A 22,555-nucleotide genomic window follows, 5' to 3' on the forward strand; every position below is an offset into this window, starting at 1 on the left:
AGGACTGTGTTCTCGCCTAGTCTCGTGAGATCACAAGCGACCACCATTTGTTTTGGTTAACGACGGTGACGTCACTGTTGCTGCCACACAGGGTTACTGTACACCTGCTGCATGTTGTATCGTTGCCTATTTCCGTCGACAGTTTTCCAGTATTTACCGTTTCCGTCCGCAAAGTTATGGCTCTGGTTAGTTGGGGAGACCGCCAGGTCGCTAAGACTTGGAGTGGTCGCGACAGACAGAGTACAAGACATCGAGGTAGGTGTGTCCACGGTTCCGTTCACAGGACGAGATTCAGGGATATGAGGCGAGGGACTGTGCAGTGCGCTTGGTGGGTACATGGGTGCCATTGACCAGTTGTTGAATGTATAAAGTACGGCGCATGTTGACATCATAGAGTATATTTTTGCAGGGTAAAGTTGCGGTACAAACATCGAAACCTAACATCAGAAATTGTTGCTTTCCATCCGACAAGTTTCACTGTTCCCACTTTAAATGTAGATTCGTTCTCTCCAGTTACAGAACAAATTGAAAAATTGGAACTAGTGCACCCATATAAATTCATTACATTTTGCAGCAGCCCCTCCACTCTAAGTGTAACATGGACGTGCCACAGTATATCCATGGTTTTAAACAAAATGCACTGCAATGCCAGAGAATATCGGACAATTTAGTTTCATAATTGCTAGTAATGGCAAGTATATGTGACATAGCTAGTAGCTATAAAGTTACACCGAGTCTTTAAAATTTCACAGATCAATTATTATCTTGTGTATTGGTAGTTGTGATGTTTAATATCACCATGATATTTATATTCAATATGGCAATTTCATTTCCAGTGCCACAAGATACAGAAACTGCTCTTATAGACTATGAAAGACTCAAAGAAATAAACAGTTTAGAAGGATTGCGAGATAAGTAAGTATAATTATCACCAGATATATTTAAGCAATAAAGCACACCCAGCGACGGTCTACAACGAGATTTGACCAGTTCATGACATATATGCACAAGCGATAGCGAGTGCATATATGAAGTGAACTGGTCAAAATCGAGTGGTATACCGTCACTGGGTGTGATTTATTGGCAGATCGTCCATGTAGCCGACACGAACACGAAGTGTCTAATACCGGCTACCGAAAACTATGAAAAATAGTAAAGAATGAGCTACAAAATCACTATCAGTTTTAAGTTGCAGGTAGGATAAGTCTGTGCCTTTGTATAAAATACTGTAAAAATAGTAGAAAGTGAGAAACCAGCTGAAAGTTAGTCGAGGAGACCTTAACCGCATATCATTTGCATCTCATTGTCGGCTACATGGACTGTGTGCCGATTTATTGCTATTATATCATGTTACGTGCAGAGAAAACGAACAAAAGGGTGAACTCAGCAGTTAACGTTTAAACAAAATTTATTACGAAATAAAACTAATTGCTAAGTCAGGGATAGAGTACAAGCTTTAAAAGTGTACAGACTACTTATCTCAGCTGGGACGGCAAAGCTCCAGTCTCAGAGTTGTAACAGTCAGTTGGATGAATGAACAGTCCTTGCAGGCTTGAAGCTGCACAAGTCCACAGTATAAATCCAGCGTTGACAGTGAAGGTCTTGAAAAGTCTTGAGAATGACTACTGCTGGAGTTTAGTAACACACAAGAGACACGATCCCAAAAGTCTGACTGGAAGCTGAGCACGTCCCTTTTATAAAGGCATATAAGAACAATCTAGAACTTTTATTGACATGCTAATTACTGTTCTAAAATTATCTCCCTTACACAACTAATCAACTTTCCAGAACATTCCAAACATGACTAATTGAATTCAAGGTTGTTAGGTCATCAAGGGCAGTGACCTTGAGAATGTTCTAGACTAATTGAACTCAGGTCATGATGAGTGTGGGGTAAATGACCTACATAACACACCCCTCTTCAAAAAAAGAAAATTTTTCAAAGAAAAATCTTTCTTTTACAAATGTAATCTTGAAAAAGATTTAAGTACTCAAAATTTTTTACTCTAAAGTAAAACTTCTTGAAAGTGAACAACAATAAACTCTAAATACGAGAGAGACAGTCTGCAATTAAATTGTCTCTGCCTTTGATATGTCGAATGTCAAGATTAAACTCCTGTAACATTAAACTCCATCTTAGCAATCTCTGATTTTTGCCTTTAAATTTCTGCAGAAAAACAAGAGGGTTGTGATCAATATAAACCACTATTGGCTGATTTGAAGAAGTAACATAAACTTCAAAATGCTGTAGTAAGGCTAATATCAAAGATAAACACTCTTTTTCAATTGTAGAGTAGTTTCTCTGGGATTTGTTAAATTTGCTAAATTTGTTAAAAATAGCAAACAGGATGATCTGTCCCATGACTATCCTCTTGCAATTGGATATTGGAAAACTCGAAATGGCACTGAATTTGGCATAAAGTATGGATTGCAAGTCCGGTTATTGTATTGAGTTCGATAAAGTCATTGTTCGGCAAATACATGGCTTCCTCTTGGAGATATTCCGCTTTCGCAGGATTCAGTCTGTCTGGATGTTGTTCCACTGGATTACTGTCGCAGACATCTTCGTTGTGATAGATGATGTTTGTCCTTGTTGGAACATCTTGAAACAAATGTTCATGGATTGGTTCTTTCAGCTGTTGTTGTTGTTCGGCTGGAGGTGTGCCAACTTTGTAGACTCCAGCTTCTCCAGGATTTCTGAGTTCTGAAGCTTGACCGAGCCCAGCTTTGAGTTTAGAGTATTTTCACTCAAGTCAGTTTCAGTATCACTATCTTCATAATGGTTTGAACTGACTGCACTGACAGGCTGAGTTATAGTAGGATTATCCCTATCCAAATATGGCTTAAGCATATTTATGTGACATAGCTGTTTTTGTTTTCGCCTGTCAGGTGTTATTATGATGTAATTTAAATCACTCAATTTCTTATCAATTAGGTATGGCCCAAAGTAACGAGCATGGAGTGGTTTGCCAGGAATTGGAAGTAGAACAAGAACTTTTTGACCTGGTTCAAACTTCCGTTTTGAGGTGTTTTTATCATATTTGGTTTTCATTGACTGCTGAGATGACTCAAGATTTTCTCTGGCTAATTCACATGCTTTAGAGAGTTTCATACGAAAATCTGACACATATTGCAAAATATTCAGACAATCATCATCGTCTGATAGGAATTTCTCTTTAACGAGCTTAAGTGGGCCACGGACTGTATGTCCAAATACAAGCTCAAATGGGCTAAAACCAAGAGATTCTTGAATTGACTCTCTAACAGCAAAGAGCAAAAAATGAATTCCTTCATCCCACTGCTTCTCTGTGTCAAAACAGTAGGTCCTAATCATGTTTTTCAAAGTTTGATGAAATCGCTCAAGAGCACCCTGACTTTCTGGATGATAGGCGGATGACCTATACTGTTTAATGCCTAGCTGATCCATTACTTGTTGAAAAATACCAGACATAAAGTTGGAGCCTTGATCGGACTGGACACATTTAGGGAGGCCAAATAAAGTGAAAAATTGACTAAAGCTCTCACTATAGTCTTGTCTTTATATTTCTCAGTGGTATGGCTTCTGGGAACCGAGTTGATGTACACATTATTGTCAGCATGTACTCATTTCCTGATCTTGTTTTTGGTAAGGGGCCCAACACAGTCTATTAGAATCCTACTAAATGGTTCTTGAAATGCAGGAATTGGCTGTAAAGGGGCCTTTGGAATGGTCTGATTTGGCTTTCCTACCATTTGACATGTGTGACAAGTTTTACAGAAATGTGTTACATCCTGCCTGAGATTAGGCCAATAAAAGTGACTGAGAATTTTGTGATAAGTTTTCCTTACTCCCAAATGACCAGCCCAGGGCGTTTCATGGGCCAGGCGCAATATTTCAGCACGATAGGGCTTTGGAACCACAATTTGATGTTTATAGCCCAGTCGTCATCAACCAAAGACATCTGGAGGTCTCCATTTACGCATGAGAATACCAGACTTTGTATAATAGGAAACAGAGCTATCTGAAGTTTTATCTTCATCATCTACCCTGTCAAACAAAGACAAAATATCTGGGTCTTTGTGTTGTTCTGCAATGAGATTTGATCTAGAAAATGTCTGACTTTGGTCAGCAGAAGTTTTACTGGAAGTTTCAAATCCACGAGGGATAACGGAATGATCCGTGTCAAACACCTGACTGAGAAAGGTGTCATTTAAGTCAACATCTGTGACATTATTTTTGAGAGTATTTTGATTCTCGGAAGTTTTCTTTGACATGGCTCGAGTAATGGCACATGAAGGAAATAAATCGGGTATCTCTTGTTCAATTGGCTCTGGATTTTGATCTAAACTAGGATTATCAGTCACAAGTGGATTAGTAATGACCTTGTCCCCAGCAAGGTCGTTTCCAAGAAGAAGGTGAATCCCTTCAAAAGGCAAAAAAGGCCTAATACCTAAAGCCACAGGTCCAGAAACAAAGTCCGAAGACAAATAGACATTATGGAGAGGAACAGGAATAAAGTCATTGCAATCTACCCCCTTAATAAGAACTTTAGAACCTGAAAATGACTTTTCAGAAAACGGCAGGTATCTGCCAACAAAAGAGACTGGGAAGCCCCGGTATCTCTTAAATTTTGACAGGGGTAGCGGAAGAGAAATCACTAGAAAGTGATATAAAACCATCATGAATAAATGGTTCGAAAATACCCATAATGCTATCTTGAGAAGAATTGACCTTGACCTCATTAATTGGGGATGAGAGGGGTTTAACCTCAGAAAATGTGTTGCACACATTATTAGACTCTAATTGAGTTGATGAAGAAATAAAGCCGGTGGGCTTAGATCCACTTTGACCACTTTGACCTTCACGTTTTCTTTTCAATTTGAAACACTCTGACATTAAATGGCCGTCTTTCTTGCAATAATTACAAGAAAGTGTACCAAACTGTTTGTCAGAAGGAGATTGAGACTTGGGATCTGATGATGTGGGAGTGTTACTTGAATTTTGTGAACTGTTGTCATTTGATTTCCTACTGTCCTTTGAAAAATTCTTGGATGAAAAGGACGAGTTAAATTTACCTGCATTGTTTCTGTATGAAAAGGACTGGAATGGTTTGCTGAGAAATGAAGATTTGTGGGTCAATGAATAATCATCGGCCAAACGTGCAGCAACCTCTAATGTATCTGCCTTTTGTTCATTGATAAATGTCTTGATGTCACTCCGAATGCACCTTTTAAATTCCTCAATCAAAACAAGTTGTCGTAATTTTTCATAATTCTGACTGACCTTTTCGGAAGAAAACCAACGATCAAACTGTTGTTTCTTTGTTCGAGCAAATTCAACGTAAGTTTGATCCTTCACCTTCTCACAATCCCTAAATTTCTGACGGTAAGCTTCAGGCACCAACTCATAGCCCTTGAGAATTAATTCCTTCACAGAATCATAATTTGAAGCCGCTCTACTGACAACTGAATGTAAATTTCTCTGGCTTTACCCACCAAAGCACTCTGCAAAAGCATAGACCAGGACTCCTTAGGCCAATTCAGACTCTGAGCAATTTTCTCAAAATGGAGAAAATATTTATCAACATCCTTTCTTGGAAAGGGGGAACTAACCTGAAATGCTTAGTGATGTCAAAATTGTCTGAAGGGAAGAATTTTCCTGACTTTCTAAGCTCTAAACGTCTCATTTCTAACTGCAGTCGGTGTTCTGCTAATTCTCTTTCCTTTTCTTTTTCCTCTCTTTCTTTCTCCCTTTGTCTTTCTTCCATTTGCAATTCTTTTTCTTTCATTTCCAATTCCCTCTCTTTCTGTCTTCTTCCATTTCTAATCTTTCCTGCCTTTCTTTTTCTTTCTGTCTTTCCTCCATTTGCAATTCTTTTTCTTTCATTTGTAATTGCATTTGTATTTTTTCTTTTCTAATGCCAATTTTTTAAGCTCCAAATCTGCCTGAATTTCTAATTCTAATTTTTTGAGTTCGAAGGAAGACTCAGGCTCATAATCTTTTAAGGCAGACTCTTCAAAATGGCCAGAATTAACTAAATGTTTTGCAATCTTGAATTGAATTTCTCGCTTGCGCATAGATCTTTTGACATCTACTTTAAGGAAATTGGCCAGTGCAATGAGGTTGTCCTTTTGAGGGAATCAAATGCGTCCTGATCAAGGTCATCCATAAATTCGTCTGGCTTGAATTCCGCCATGATTGAATTTCGCTGAGTTCACAGTATATAGTAGTTTTGAAAAGGCAGGCAAAATGTTGTCAAACGGCTCAAAATATTCGTATCCCGGACAAGCCCCCAATTTGTTACGTGCAGAGAAAACGAACAAAAGGGTGAACTCAGCAGTTAACGTTTAAACAAAATTTATTACGAAAATAAAACTAATTGCTAAGTCAGGGATAGAGTACAAGCTTTAAAAGTGTACAGACTACTTATCTCAGCTGGGACGGCAAAGCTCCAGTCTCAGAGTTGTAACAGTCAGTTGGATGAATGAACAGTCCTTGCAGGCTTGAAGCTGCACAAAGTCCACAGTATAAATCCAGCGTTGACAGTGAAGGTCTTGAAAAGTCTTGAGAATGACTACTGCTGGAGTTTAGTAACACACAAGAGACACGATCCCAAAGTCTGACTGGAAGCTGAGCACGTCCCTTTTATAAAGGCATATAAGAACAATCTAGAACTTTTATTGACATGCTAATTACTGTTCTAAAATTATCTCCCTTACACAACTAATCAACTTTCCAGAACATTCCAAACATGACTAATTGAATTCAAGGTTGTTAGGTCATCAAGGGCAGTGACCTTGAGAATGTTCTAGACTAATTGAACTCAGGTCATGATGAGTGTGGGGTAAATGACCTACATAATAATTATAACAGTATATTGAAATTTTGGCGCAGAATGTCAAAAACGGATTTTTGCCCAAGCTGAGAGCTTGCGTGTGCCAATGTGGTATATCGCCAATATACCACGGGTCTTTTTGTGTCTCGTCCTATCAGATCGCTGTATTTGAGCCATCAATATATTGGTATGATATAATAACATATATCACAGTGCATTTATCAACAATGCATACATATAGTAAGTGTGGGATGGAGAATATGTCAATAAATTCAATCTCTCTCTCAATGTTCTGCAATAAAATTCTAAATGAAGCAATCGTAACACTTTGTCTTGTGATTGATCGACACAGAAGGATTTATAATAAATACTGTAATGTATCGCAAATTTGATCACACAATGATATCATCAGTGAACAAGAAATGGTGAAATGGCAGTACTCCCTATATTTTCATACAGTGGGGTGCCGCCAAAGTTGCAAATATATACCATGAATATTCGAAAACTGTAACAAATTGTTAGGTACTTTCTTGACAAATTGGGATGGGAGAATGTTTGTTGTTATTCTACTGCACATGAAGGTTTTTCAGAAGTATGGGGATGTCTCCTTTGCTGATCCATATGTAGGGTTTTTTAGATGAAGACTGAGAGTGACCTGTGTTTAAGGATTTTTTGTGTGAAAAGGTGACCCATTCAGGCAGGACATATCCACAAACCTTTCTATGGGAGTAACAAGGGCTAGATACTAAATTGTAATTGACTTGAAACTCAATGTACACTAGAATCACTGTCAGGGTGACATGCTAAGCAGTATTTCCCATACGGTAGATAGAGATGATGGATGTAATCCGATGTGCGATTTCAGTATGTAAAGAAGAACAGGCACAGGACAGAAATTATGATTGTTGATTTATCTTTCAGATTCAATCCTCAAACAAGTGAAGAAGCACATCAACATTTCATGGAAAATTATCATAAAATGTTCATCAAACCCAAAGCGTTGCCTCATGTGCCAAAAAGTAAACATGAACTTGAGTCATACCGAAGCACATCAGCTGTTTCCACAGGTAAGAAATATTATCAATGTCAACAAAGCCAGAGTTCTGTGAAGTAAGAATCAATGATTTCCATTCAGAGGTTGTTACCGGAGTTTTCTTATTCAAAAATTGGGTAAATTGTCAGGGGAACACCTTGAGCTTAAGCTACACAACAGTCATTTTATGACAGCTCATTGGTAAATGAGGCTAATTGAGATGTCAATGGTAAAGATCAAGCAAAATAATCGCCCATGGGCCAGGCCTATATGTGGATGGGCCTATTATCAGAAAACTCTGGTAGATGCTATCCAATTTAGTACCTGACATTCCAAGAACAGACTAAGACAAGTTAACCAAGTACAACGCTCTCTCAGTCTCATCCATATTAACTACCGTAATATATCTAGATTTTCAGTATTACCATTTGCAGAAATCTGATGACTAATGGTCAGAAACATGAACTGTCATGATATGGTGGTTGTATAACCTGTCATATGTAGATCATAAACAATATGAAGGACATTGTCATTGACTTCTTACCAGAGAGAGATGTATCTGCAAGCTCTGATATTGGATTATCTGTTGATAGGTCATGTGAGTTTAGGTGTGTGTTCTAAGAAACACTTCTCAGCCGAGGAACTGACGGATCGTATCAGTCATGAAATCAAAGATCACATGGCAACATTACACAGAGAAAGGGATGAAGTTGATCCGGTTGTCATCCAGGCAAACAGAATCAAGGATCTCAGAAGGATATTGAGGAAAAAGTAGGTATTATCAGAAAAAGATTACTCACTACTACTAGTTAGTTATCAGTTGCGTACACTTACACTGCCACATTAAATGATCCAAATTTTGTCCAGCCCTGATACGATATTAGCCAATGCTGAAATATTGTGCAACATTTCTGACATATTTTTATAATTGGTTCCTCACAGTAAGTTATGACGCTTTTTATAATCTGTTGGTATGCGTGCACAATCAAGGCACCTTGCATGTCATTGGTAGCATACAGCGGAAATATATATGCAGCAATTTTGAAAGACAGAATAAACTTTTCGCATTATGGCTATTACTATGGATCACTTGTTCAAGAACCAGTCATTCTCATTTCATGCATAATGTATTTATTTAATTTTTCCACAGACCATTTGAAAGAACTGCAGCAGAAAATGAGTTAGTTTTCAACCATCTGAAATCATTTCCTGAACTAGCAGATCAACTCACTGATAAGGAATTAAAAGAATTATCAACAGTAGCTCAGATAGATATATGGAAGGATGAAGATTACACTGGTATGATTGCATTTCAAATTTTCAAGCAGATTTTACAACAAAGAAACAAAGCGAACTGGATCTTCCACTGACTAAGATACTGAATACATGAACTGCTCTGTATCAGAACACACTCAGATGAGATGATGAGATTTGGCATATAAAAATTGTGTACGTTAAGGTAGTACGCTACCATTCTATGTAGGAGAGCGCCCTCTTTTGTCCAGAAGACGTACATGTTCCTTTTAGACTACCTAACCTGGTGAGCGTGAATAACAGGACAAAATGGCAAAAAATCATGCTAGTGACCTTGTAATATTTCTTTCAGAAGTTTTATGAATCGAAAGAACCGGAATTATGTTTCCGCACTGAAAAATCGACAGTTATTTTTATTTGAAAGATCAGTAGAGAATAATTAACATTTGTAGCTCTGACATAATATCAGTAAGCTAGAGGGTCAAATCTCAGGTCTAACAAAATTCACCTTTTTTCGTCACTTTTTGCTGTTTAGTAAGAAAATTTGCGCGGTGACCCCTACTTTTTTTGCTTCTAAATCAAAGAACACTGTCTGTTTGATAGATATTGCTGTACTTTTTAACATTTTGAAATTATTTTGTGCATTTATATGAAGTTTATATTTTTAAAAAAGACTAATTTTACAGTTAAATGATAAATTTAGGGTCTAATATTTAATTTTTAAGACAAGACATCTCAAATTTTAGTTGATTGTCCTAATTCAGCTGTCCTGGCGATGCAAAAATGTGGTATGCACACTGGGATCTGTTAATCATTTGCGATAAAATAAAGATTCTGCTGGTAAGTGCAAATTTTGCAAAATGGGAGATTTAGTGGTTTTTCAAAAATTTTGCATGGGTACCCCATATTTTTTTCATATCTTTGCAATGTACACATAAAGATTATTTCAGAAAAGTCAACTTCAAGAATGTCCCAACATTTTTTGGAATGGTAGCGTACCTCCTTAAGGGATATAGCACTAAGTATTTACATGATCATTTTGGGTCTGTGACTGACAAAACAGAGTTGTATTTTTCCATGAATTGCTAGCTGTGTGTGATATACAATGTAACTTTGTACGATGTCCAAAGGAATTCAATCCAAAATCAGTCATGGCTGTGTTTGATATTAACCATTTGTAAATTGTCATCTAGTGGACATTACCCTACTGGCGATTGAAATTCAAAAGATGCATCATATTTAAAGCAATTCTTTTTCAGCCATTGTACAGTGAGTTAGTGCTTCATTATATTAATCCAAATTCAGTGACATTGAACTCCCATAAAGCAGCACCTGACCAGATTCTTATTCAGTGTATAGTTGTACATCTCAATACTAATTAGGCATGATATGTCGACAAATTTTTCATTCAGTTACTAATTTACCCATTTCTTCTTTGTCATTTGTTTTCAGTATTTGGAAATCAGGGTTTCCATCTGATATTACGCGGCACTGTTGTGCCTCAAAGTAGACCATGGCTAAGGAGTAAAGATGACAGGGGTATATTCAGATCACCAACACCAATACTCACGTCTACATCATCAACACAAGATATGAAAGTACCTGAGGTGAGAAGTGTTACTGTCTCTTGTAAGTATAAGATGCTGACAGTTCAGCCTTTCTGCAGATCAATGAAGATGCTGGCAAATGTATCAGCTTCTTGTTTTCCCTGGAAGTCACCATTACATTCTAACCTTTCCAACAGCTGGATCAATGGACCAATAGCTGGATCAATGGACTTTGATTTCAGCTGTCTTGATGGCTCAACACATAGCAAGATGAGAGTTATAAGGTGAAAAAACAGCATTTGATTTTCACAGTCCAACATCTACCCTTCTTTACTGTAGCGATAGAACAAACATTTAATGTAGTTTAAGTACAATTTTTACATACATTGTTATTGGACCATATAAAGTGTACAGGAACATTTCAGTTTAAAGATGTAAAATGGAGTAGACCCTCGAAGTCAGTGACATTAATTTGTGAAAGCAACCTCAAACAAACAAGGTTGTGCAATTAGTATGGGTGAAAGAAAGTTCAACTGTGAAATGAGTGAATAAAACTGAAAAGAAACTGATTTTAACAGAGATTTTGAAGAGGATTGTAAAGGCAATTGATACATGTAAGTGATGGAGTGCACCATGTATAACTGAATCAATGTTTTTCATTTCAGTTGCTGGTTGGTGATTGTTTTGGGACATTACAAAGAGTTGATGGCAGAGAACCCAATAGCAAGTAAGTCATAAAGCTAGCTTTGATTGCAATCATGACAACTGGCGCTTATAACAATCACAAAAATAAAACCTACATGGGCACCTCAAGAACATACCAGTAAACTATCACACAATAGATTCAATAATATTGTGGAAGTTTTCTGACTTTGGAAGTTCTGACTTTGAATCCCTGAAAGTTGTTGTCACTGTAGACATCAGTCCAAAAATTGCCAAGTGTGATTAATTTCTACCTGGGTTTGTTTCAGGATTTTGACAGTTCTTACAAAACAAGTACCTTGTGAATTTCTCAGGATATCATGCAGTGATTACAAGAGAATAACAGAGGTAAGTTAGAGAAATTAGCTCTGCAGCAATACATATCTTATGCATACATGTAGTAAGTTGGTTCTGTATTCCAAAGCAAGGCTCACCTTTTGATAGCAGGAAACATAATTTCAAAAATTTTCTCAATTCTGGTTCAGCTTTTGACTCCTAATAAAATATAGCCATATTTTGTGATTACCACCTTGTCAACCCAGTAACTTACAGAAATATATGTAACTGCATAACAGAATAGTAAATCTCATCAGAATTTAAGATATTTTCTGCATACTATAGCTGTTGTATCACCATTTTCTCACGTCTGATCATGAAATGAACAAAAGAGCATTGATTTTATTTCCTTGTCTTTCAGCAAATTCGTATCCGTGAAACATCAGAGAAAGTTGAATTAATACAGTCCTGTCCAGCTTACAACCTGTGGCCAAGACAGTCTCTTCAAAAACTAGCAGTGCTCATAGATTGGATAACATTTCCTGCCAATACAGGTATGGTATGCCATGAAGATCAGATGGAAGTATCACAATAAATAGTAATCTGTTCATCCCAATTTGCTGTAAATAGGTCCACACTCATCGTTGATAATGATAGCTTTTGGACATACCATGGTAGTGAAACAGTAAATGTTTATAAATAAACAACAAGTAATGACATAGTTGTGTCAATATAAATTCATGCATTACATGGTACTTTAATGTAATGACTACCTGTGCAAGGAGTCCAAAGTATACAAACACTTTGAAATGTTCAGTTCATGATAGATTGAAAAAGTATGTTTGTACATGCAGAATAGTAAACACATAAGGGTCATAATTATTGTAAGATTGAAACTACATTAAACATATTTTCAAAAATTATTTTACAGTGTTGATGATAGTCAGTACTTCTCAAGTAAAATATGTAGCTTTATACTATCCCATCTTTAACTTGAATGGGTGAAAATTTTTCTGTACATCATGGTCACACAACATTGTGACTGTTGGCATACTTTGCAATGGTACAATCTTGTTATTCCTAGATGTCTTTTCTGACCCGAGTGTTCTGTTTGCTTGCAGTACTTGTAAGTGAGGGTTACAAAGCACCATTCATTGGTTTCATCAAATCGGGAGAATGTCATGTTCTCAGACAAGTTGAAGTGATGGAAAAATTACCAAACGGTCAACAGGTATGTATTGATTTCATTAAAATATTGAAAATGTCATATCTTTCTACAAGTGATGGAAAAAATTACCAAATGGTCAACACTGAACAGTACATGTTGCAAGCACATCACTGTCAACAGCAGTATTCTAAAGGTGAAGTGTAGGTAAACTAACATCTGAGATTTCTAGTCTCTTCAAGTGACAACGAAAAGTAGGAATCTTCCTAATATACCGTATACTATACACCACTACATGAAATACGAGAAACATTAGTTTCAAAAAGAATTCCTCCAGTTCATTTACAAATCTCAGAGCTGAAGAATGCAAACTGCTTGCTGTAATGCAATTGAAGAAAGCAAGATGGAGATACCATTGTCTGTGTAGTTCAGGCTTGACATTCATGTTTTTATCTTGGCTAGATAACATTGTGGGATAAATCACTGAGATATCTTGATTCCTTCCTTTTTGCAGGTGAAAAGAAAGAAGCAAGTGGTGATGGGTAAATTGAGGAATTCAGAATCCTTTGGTGAAATCAGTGTTCTAGCTCATGAACCAATCACCTGCTCCATTGTCACCGCCAACAATATTGAAATTGGTGCTATTACACCTGCAAGACTCCAGGGTAAGAAGAAGATACAATATTTCACTGATATCATAATGATCACAAACAGTCCACTTTCTACTGCTGATATATGTATATGGTATTCATGAAACCTTTTATCTTTGTCACTTTATACCCAATGTATTGTCAATCCACTGGCCCTGTGTGTCAATTGACAGATTTGCCTAACACATATGATATTTGAAAATTAAGCAAGGGACCTTGACAGTTTTAAAACATTTTAAAGGGTCAGTACCTGTAACTTCTGATCTTTTTCACCATTTTTAATTTTAATGTCAACTGCAGTTTACCATTCTACTTCCAAAAACAAGGTTAAACACCTACTATTCATTTCGTCAACACAGTGTCTGTTCAGTTCAAATTAAATGTTATTGTTTAGATTTGACACAAGATCAGTTCCGGGTTCATTACCCACAACGATAGTTTGGGTGAAAAATAGTGCAGAAGACGAATTTTTATACCTGCATGGATGCTTGTTTGGCTTGAACCTTAATTTGAAGTATTTTTGTGAATGATGGCTGTACATGTAGCATTCTGTGGTAATATGAGGAGTTGTAGAGCCCATGGAAATCATAAGCAATGAGATTGAATTTTGGCAAAAACACCACTGAGGGCTCTATTTCCATCTCGAACTCAAAATTTCCATGGACTTGACCACATGAAAAATTCACCAGTAGTCATTAACCTAACACCTTTCAAGAGGATTTGTGCCGCTGAATGTTTCAAAATAGAAAAATTGAGCTCAATGCGACTGTGGTGGCCTATGGGAAATTGGTGATCTTGCGTCATTTTAATTGTGTAGTTCGGACCAGAATTCACTCATTAACAATATCAATGCAGTCTACACATGTACAGGTTGAGTTAACAAGCTTAAAGCTATTGTATTTCAACAGATTTTTTGAGTAGATCATGAAACTGCAATTGACATTAAAAACAAAAATTTTGAAAAAAATCATAAGAAGTTAACAGCTACTGGCTGTTTAATAATAAGGTCTTGCATTTGAGCCAGATAAATTTCACCAATAACATTGTAAATATTTCTTCTTCACACTAGAACTGGATGACACCACAAGATCCCTTTTACAACAGTCCAACACCCGTACCTTTGGCAACCTGACAAATCAGGCTATCCATGATGAATATGTAGATCAGGAATTAAAGAGACAGTGGAATCAGTTCAAACATGGTGTTGTCATTGATGTCATCAATTCTAAAGGAATTCGACCTGGTTATGGAAAATGGTCAAAATAATACTGGAATGACACTGGATAAACCACTGATGCACGCAACATAAACGGTTTGTTACTTCACAGAGTTACCCTTCATCCATTGTGTGCATTATTGTACCCCTGTGTGTTAGCGGGTCTCCACAAGCCATTACAGCGGATATGAAAGCAGTCCATATGCAGATACGTGCAAGGCTAGTGTTGGATTTCTGGAACTTTCATGGCTTTAGCCATGTACCAGTACATGAAATGTGTAATATTGTCTGGTGCCAGAGATAATTTATCTTGAGTAAGTGATGTGTCTATTTAGCCTTCAGGGCACAAGATACTAAAAGAAACTTTCATCTGTATGCATGGTAAAATTGCAATATGTGTGATCTGATTTACTCATTTATGTCCCATACTAGATAACAAACAAAGCAATTTGCAATGACCCTATTCATAATCACAAATACCAATGTGAAGTAACCAATGTTTTACAGACCTCTCGTCCCAAGCACCAACAGAACTGGTCCCCTCTATTTCAAATTCAGTGCAAGCATCAAAACTATCTCTGTACAACTGTACAATGCAGTTCCCTGCCTACAGAATAAAAACACATACCACTGTAAAGTACTGCAGGCTCTCACAATCTGTTTTATTTGTTTTGGTTAACAACAGATCTGTTTATTATTTATCTGTTTATCAACAGATATATTGCTTTCTCAATAGTCACAAGTTCTTGCCCTGTTATACAACTACAAACTGACTCAGAGTTGAGACAGAAAAACACAGACATAACCCATCTCAAGTATTTCTGAGTATGTGATGCAAGAACAATGAAAAATCATTACAGTGCTAGGAAAATGTCCGTACATGTACAAGTCAATAATTATGTTGCCAAATGTGATATTTTATCAAAAATGAAACTACTATTCGGTGAACTAGTCACTGACATGCTTCACAGAACAGACATGACTATTTTGTGTATTGTAAATATCTTGATACTTGTATATGAAATACTTTTGAATAAAAAGTTTCATTAATTGGATACAAAATGGCAGTGTTTTAGTCATTTGCCTTCATAAAGTATACACACTGCAAATTATAGCGGTGTCTACTATGCAGTGGTTGAAACTGGCAAATTCTATGAAATACCTGTTGCTGGCATAAACCATTACTTTCTTTCTACAAAATGATGTGATACATGATCTGTTCACATGTCATTTACTCAGATGATCAGTCTGAGACAGTGAATTGACATACACTATCACTGTCAGGTCATTGGTATCACTGTAGATTATCTTGGTGAAACAAGTTGGTGAAAATCATGTTTGTATGATTTGTGGTCTGCTCTTTCATCTGTCATTGACACTGTCCTTGACCTTAAAAGGTGTGAAATGAGTTCATGTGGCTATAATGTGACATGGACGTCTATTTTACCTTTGATCTTACTGAAATGTTTTGATGATTATTGATCTAAACAAGCAGTAAATGCATCTACAACTATCCTACAGTGCTATTGAGTCAATGGTATCAGAAGAGGACAGGTGATGTGCACATTTGACCATAACTCTATTCATGTTTTGCCATAAGGTCATCTATGAAAGGACATTCCACAATGCTATCAGTGATCCGACACTAAAGAAAATTGACATTACTTGAGCCTCCAGTCTTCATCTTGGTCTGTCGTTGGATCTAATTCAGTCAGTGCCCACTTCTTATTTTCAATTTCCTCCTGTAGTTGGCCATACTGCTTGACAACTTCTTTGAATCCCATACCAAGTGATTCATATGACTGCAGTGCCTGGCTCAGCCTACCAAGCTCTGATTCACAGTCACGTATGGTGTGATTCACATGGTGTCTGAAAACAAAGTATTTTGTAGAATAAGTCCTATGAGATGGATGTGTATGTGTATGTGTCAGAGATGTCAATGGTTTTAATGTTGTTTAACTAATGTGTGGATTCATTCATCTAGGGAATGTATCCACTGACTTGTCAATGTAGGAATTTCCATGACAACCAAGCCCTGAGCATAAGTTAATGTGCGGTAAAGCACACAAATGCCTCGTATTTGTCATACATGACAGAAAAAAGTCATTGTTGATGATTTCTGCACAATTCATTGTTAAAATATCAGTCTCTTGTTTCTTGTAATTGGCTAATTTCAACTGTTTGTTTGTTTTGTTGTCTGCATTGAAAGACATATGATCCAGAGTATCTTCAAAGATCATTGAAACAAAACACTTGTTGACATAATTCAACATTTATAACTGTAGTACTCACTTGATTTGCTTCAAGGCTTCAACAGATTCCTTAGTGTAGGTATCACACAACACATCAGCCTCAACACATCTGTTGAATGATTAAATTCAAAGTTGTGGTTTATATTTGCCTCAGCAAACCTGTAGAACTGCTGATTTCGAATCTACGGTAAACTAACTGTGTGTATTGCTGAACACAACATTCTTTAAGAGTATTCTAAAATAATTATTTTATAATTTTAGAAATTTTCAATTTAGTTCAAGAGGTTTGATGTCTTTCTTTAGAGCCAAATTTAAAAATACGGGAATTTACAATAAACAATAGAATAAGTATTCATGAGAGTTGTACAGTGATGGATGGCTAGATTTTGAGACTTACTGGAGGATGAAAGATCACCTACCTGATTTTGAGACAGGTAGCCTGACACCTGGCACTCAACCAATCTGTTGTTACACTGTCTTCATAAGCCTTTGATTTTAATCTGTGTTCTTTGATGACTTGTGTCAGTAGGTTGGACCACTCTATGAGTGCCTGTATTCAGGGGTACAACCAAATTTATATGTTAGTTTATCAGTACATGTGTGCTCAGAAGAGGCTTGTGAAAAAAAATCACTGTGGTACCCCTGTTAAACAGAAAAATACTCCTTTCTTTGCTCCATGTATTTTCATTTAAGAAATTACATAATTATATCATTGTACAATTGCATGCATTTACAAATATTAACAAAGACAATTGATATTTGTGGTAAACAAAGTTCTTAATATTGACCTGAACATTCCTGAGTCAATCTTAAAGAAAAAATATCTGTGATATCAAAGTTTACAGATCATATAAAGAACAATCAAGTAATCTGTATGTAAAATTATTTTTGCTGGAGAAAAGGGAAATTCTACATTTATCATGCAGTTGCTCAATATAGTTTTATAGGACAATGGATATGGACATGGCTTACATATGGATTACCTCAGTGCTACAACAGAACAAATAAACACATATGGATAAATGGACACTGTACCTGATAATATTGCCAAAATTTCTTGTCTCTCTTTGCTTTATCGTGCCTTAGTTGTTTTTTCTCTTCTTTTAACACATTACATTCTCTCTCCAGAACTGATGGAAGCTGGAATGCTTTTGCAAATGACAGTTCACTGGTACCTGAGAATGAAATTACCATGCCAGCTCATTACTTGTTTTGTATACACACTATGGCTATCTCAAGAGGATTTTTTTTTTAAATGTCAATCAACAAAATGCATTCAAGGTTGTAATTTCAAATTTTTTGGTCATTTGCCTTTGATTTTCAATTTTGAGTTGCATAAAGTATATCATCTTTTGTTGTTTTACTGAATAAAACGTAAAGTTTTATTTCAATCATCTGCCTTATTAGTGTTGTCTTATATTATCAATTACAGTAACATATCATAGTCAGTTCTTTAAGTAACAATGAGCATCTTCAGTTGAAATATTTCAACAATTAAAAAAATTCTGACATTGATTATAGACTCTGAACACTTCATGTAAGTGTAGGATTAGGACCATCCATACTCTTTGAATTTACAAATTTCATGGCAACTTCTCTCTCCCTCACTCTGTCTCTCTCTACACATACAGAAGCATATACATAATAACGAAATTTTCAGGAAACACTTTGTAATTCTTGTTATCAGCCCGATGCATTTGAAATACTAAACGGCTCTTTTCACAAAAGAATCACTGTCAGGTGTAAGGTAGATGCCACATCTCTTCACATATACCCTAACAAATCCACACCCTCCTATACCGTACATCAACACCTGTACACAGGAAAACATTTCAAGAAAGCACTTACTCTCACTTTTCTGTGGTTGATGATATGTCACCAACGTTTCACACTTTTTCCTCAGCCTTTCTTCAATTTTAGGAATCAATTGTTGCTCTATGGAGTGAAGCCTCTGTCAAACATACAAGTTCAAAAAGAATAAATGAACTGATACACTGGTTCATACTTTCACACCATTTTGACAGCATAATTCATCAACACTTGACATGTCAACTTTTGTGAAGTATCAGGAACTAGTCCAAAACCTTGTTGATACATTTTACGTTTTCTGTTGTTGAAATACTTTGCAATTGTTACATGGGGTCAGGGTAATAAAGCATTAACTTTGTTATTTTATGAACTGTTTACATGTATTTGATCATAGCTAAATTGTTTCTACCTTTCTGTGTGGGTTATTTCTAAGGACATCTTCTTTTTTGAGACCAAGCAATGTTGTGGAATCTTCACTAGTAGATGCCAGATTGTAATCCAAGTAGTCACAAACTTCAGCCGAGTACAAACACTGTTTCACTGCTTCATAGAACTGTTAAGAAAAGAGAATATTGATATAGTATGTTGATGTCATATCAGAACGTTCGTACTGTAATTCTTTTGGATCCTGCACTTTTGAAAACCATCATAACATTCAGATTACAGAACTTACTGTACTGTGTACATAATCTATATGCCAGTGCAATCACATCTGTAACTATAAGTTTGTAACATAAATTTCCGACTGCACTATCAGTATCATAGTTCAAATTGTCAATCAATGTTACTTGCTGTAGGACAATTTCCCATAGTAATTATGTTGAAATGAGTTGTTTAGCAAGGTAAACCAGTAATCATTTTTTTGTTCTGACAAAATGACAAAATGCAGCTTCTTTGCTCAGCATTGCTTGAGGTACATGAACTGCTATGGTAAGGGATCATTTATTTTGATGACATTCTCATTGCTTAAGTTAAATACTGTTACGGTCTGGAAGACATTTGAGTTGTGTTATTGATATAATACAAGAAATGCAATTGCTAACCTGTTTTGTATCTGTACTTGGTGTGATATCGTGACATTTGATTTCATAATCCATTATGAATTCTTGTAGTTCAAGATGCAACAAGTGTAACTGTAGATAGGCTAGTTTTTCTTGCTTCAGAGTCTCTTCTGCCTTTGATGATAAAAAATATTTTTTTTACTATTGATTATTAAACTTAACAAGACAATGAGATCTATGTTATGTATAAGTCATTTTCATTGAATTTGAAGTACAAGTCATGGAGAGACTGTGATTGAAGTAATGCCAACGTTAAGTAAAAAGAAAATGAATAAGTACATCAACTCGGGCATATTTGCAAAAAAAAAAATCTAAAAAGACAATCTGCTATCTTACCTGTCTCCTGTCTCTCTCAATTTCCTTACTGACACCAGTATCCATGAGATGCTGTGATAGCGAAGTCAATAGTTTGATGAATTCTGGATTGTTGTCAACATCATAACTTGTAACATGGGTTGGCAAACTCATGTTGACTGTGAAAGAATGTAATGGAGTGGGACTATAATCACTTAAATCCCAAGTCTTAGTCAGTCGTTACTGATGCAAACTGATTACTCAATACAGACACATCTATAATTCAGTACAAGATAATTATCGGTCACTTTGTCTCTTCATATGGTACACATGTTGATAGATTCATTTCACTGATAACATGCAAATGTGTAGCGTAACAAATGTAGCCTCATTTTGGCTTGTGTACCTGTACACATACAGAAGCAGTGCACAATAGTCCAGCCACAAAAATTGCTCCGTCAATGGGCAAGCATTTTTACTGCTAGTAAATCTGCTGATAATAGTCGACAGATTAAACACATTAACACTGCATCAGTTTTTAAAAAATTAAATTTGCCAATGAACATTCAATAGTCACAGAATGCATAAATCTGCAAATATATGGCATCTCTTGCATTTGAGATTTTCTGTATTAGAACAATGACAGTTATCATATCCCCCCCCCCCCCCACACCAACAGGGAGAATTTTAGGCATGCATGTTTAAGTACACATCAAGATGAAAATAAAATTATCTACAGTAGAATACTTTATTTTCACTTGGCATTTATTCTCACTATTTTTGCTGGACCATTTTTCTGCTAAAATAAAATCCAAGTGAAAATTTTAGTTTTCGATGCTTTGCATGTAGTCAGACTAGACAAAGTGAAAATAAGATCACAGTGAAACATTGAAAATCTGTTTTGATCTAAAATAAATTCCAGTGAAAATTAAATAGTCCACAGTACTAAAAAACAAAACAAAACTGGATGAATGGTCTGTGGAACAAACTTTCATTTTTACCCATCACTATGTATCACATCACTATATGAGATATTATATGATGTGTACTGGTAGTGACAGAACAAATTTGATGCTTTGGAGCCTCCATGGCAACACAGCAACTGCACAAATGCTTTTTGCACAGTGCTTTCAACAAAGGTTGTAAGTTGAAGCATTGGCAGTAGAGAGGGAACTGCTCTGCTGTCTATGGTTGAAGCCCTGCAATGGTTTCTCCACACACATTATGGTTTTTTAAAATACTTCACTTCAAAATATAGCAAAACATGGCGTATGTGCAACAATAAAAAAGAAAATGAAATGCACTTCAAATCAAACTATAAACTACATAGGGGCTTACAAAATAACCTTTAAATATCGTTGAAGTAGATTGTCTTTGTTTTGATTCACTACTTGTGAAAAGCAAATTAAAGTACATGTCCATTACCAATAAAAATTCCTACATACATGACACAAATTTGGGCAAATACATATAATTAAAAGAGGTATTGGAAATAGAAATCTATGTATCTGCCATGATATCATTTTCCGGGTGAGGAGTCAATAAATTTACATAATGGTGCAGTAAACTGTTTTAATATGGCCCCTGTCAGGTAGCTGGCAGAGCGGAAGCATGGAGGTAGGAAGGGATTCTTTCCTGTGTTCATGATGCATTGATGATACAGCTTGTATCAAATGAAAATGTAGTGACCACCTAACCTTCACAAACCAACAGCAACCTATCAGCATGTACATGTCTCCATCCCTACCTAAAAATACATTTTTGAGAATTTCAATTACCTCGAACGATAGGATTGAATGAAAACAGATATTCTTGGGGAAAACACAACAGAAGTTCAAGATTCTGAAGGCATGAGAAGGCTAACACTCATGTCTACCAGTAAGCTGCCAGTTTCAGTACCACCACTGGCACCAGAGCAGGTCTTGAGTTCGGCGGGGTGATGCACCTGGTCCACGTCGTCGATGAACCTCGTTCGAGCTTCTCTCCCAAATTTTTCAGTCACATTATGACTCATGCTACGTCACTGGTTGACTCTTTGAAACTTTGACAGGTGATGATACTTTATTATAATGTGGTATGTTACCCTGGAGACGAAATAGCGTGCAGTACGTATTGTGTGGGTCTCACCACTCTAAATCACAGGAGGCGACAGGTTTCTTTGCCTTGCAATGTTTTGATAATTCGGCGGTTTCACGTTGAGCAGTGAAGCTGCAGTAATAACGAGAAGCCTATACACAAACGATGGTTTATGATCTGAATGAATAAGTTTACTTTTTGTCCAGGAAAATACCCATATTTTCTTAGCCCTTGTGTTCCTACCTTTCTCTGCCAGGTCAGTTGAACTTCTCACTTCAGACGCCATGTTGAATTTTACCGCGATATCCCGTCATGCAGCATAATAAGTCAGCCTCTGTCCCGCGAGGGTCGAGAAAACAACGTTGTATCGATTGTCTTTTCTTTATATGCGCTTTAGTATCAGAA

At 36.4% G+C, this 22,555-nt stretch overlaps 2 protein-coding genes across 4 annotated transcripts; one reads left to right on the forward strand and one right to left on the reverse strand.

The window, feature by feature from the left end:
• The first annotated feature begins 51 nt into the window (after positions 1-51).
• LOC139148450 (cyclic nucleotide-binding domain-containing protein 1-like) lies at positions 52-15,315 on the forward strand. The gene is made up of 12 exons (XM_070719908.1): positions 52-255; positions 837-915; positions 7,737-7,882; positions 8,442-8,619; positions 8,999-9,147; positions 10,555-10,709; positions 11,315-11,376; positions 11,621-11,699; positions 12,049-12,181; positions 12,749-12,858; positions 13,307-13,457; positions 14,512-15,315. Exons 1-12 carry the CDS (start codon positions 177-179, stop codon positions 14,706-14,708), a joined length of 1,518 nt encoding a protein of 505 aa, XP_070576009.1. The 5' UTR covers positions 52-176; the 3' UTR covers positions 14,709-15,315.
• Positions 15,297-22,532, reverse strand: LOC139148452 (HAUS augmin-like complex subunit 4). Of its 3 annotated transcripts, none has more exons than XM_070719910.1 (9): positions 22,394-22,532; positions 20,117-20,253; positions 19,763-19,894; positions 19,129-19,272; positions 18,759-18,861; positions 17,946-18,085; positions 17,330-17,460; positions 16,951-17,019; positions 15,297-16,527 (listed from the first exon to the last, which is right to left on the reverse strand). In XM_070719910.1, exons 1-9 carry the CDS (start codon positions 22,434-22,436, stop codon positions 16,320-16,322), a joined length of 1,107 nt encoding a protein of 368 aa, XP_070576011.1. In that variant the 5' UTR covers positions 22,437-22,532; the 3' UTR covers positions 15,297-16,319. The 3 variants fall into 3 exon arrangements, with proteins under 3 accessions (XP_070576011.1, XP_070576012.1, XP_070576013.1); XM_070719911.1 differs by lacking the exon at positions 22,394-22,532 and adding an exon at positions 21,853-22,088; XM_070719912.1 differs by lacking the exon at positions 22,394-22,532 and adding an exon at positions 21,951-21,979 and having other exon boundaries at positions 16,123-16,527.
• Between the last annotated feature and the right edge of the window lie 23 nt (positions 22,533-22,555).

The sequence above is a fragment of the Ptychodera flava genome, chromosome 13 (assembly GCF_041260155.1).
Source record: "Ptychodera flava strain L36383 chromosome 13, AS_Pfla_20210202, whole genome shotgun sequence".
Taxonomy (NCBI): Eukaryota; Metazoa; Hemichordata; class Enteropneusta; family Ptychoderidae; genus Ptychodera; species Ptychodera flava.

Coding starts and splice junctions, on each gene's coding strand:
- LOC139148452 (XM_070719910.1), bottom strand. CDS start 22,436: ATGGCGTCTGAAGTGAGAAGTTCAACTGACCTGGCAGAGAAAG. Junction 20,254..22,393: donor AACTGACCTGGCAGAGAAAG/GTAGGAACACAA, acceptor ATTCTTTCACAG/TCAACATGAGTTTGCCAACC. Junction 17,020..17,329: donor GCTACCTGTCTCAAAATCAG/GTAGGTGATCTT, acceptor ATCATTCAACAG/ATGTGTTGAGGCTGATGTGT.
- LOC139148450 (XM_070719908.1), top strand. CDS start 177: ATGGCTCTGGTTAGTTGGGGAGACCGCCAGGTCGCTAAGACTTGGAGT. Junction 9,148..10,554: donor GAAGGATGAAGATTACACTG/GTATGATTGCAT, acceptor ATTTGTTTTCAG/TATTTGGAAATCAGGGTTTC. Junction 12,182..12,748: donor AACATTTCCTGCCAATACAG/GTATGGTATGCC, acceptor GTTTGCTTGCAG/TACTTGTAAGTGAGGGTTAC.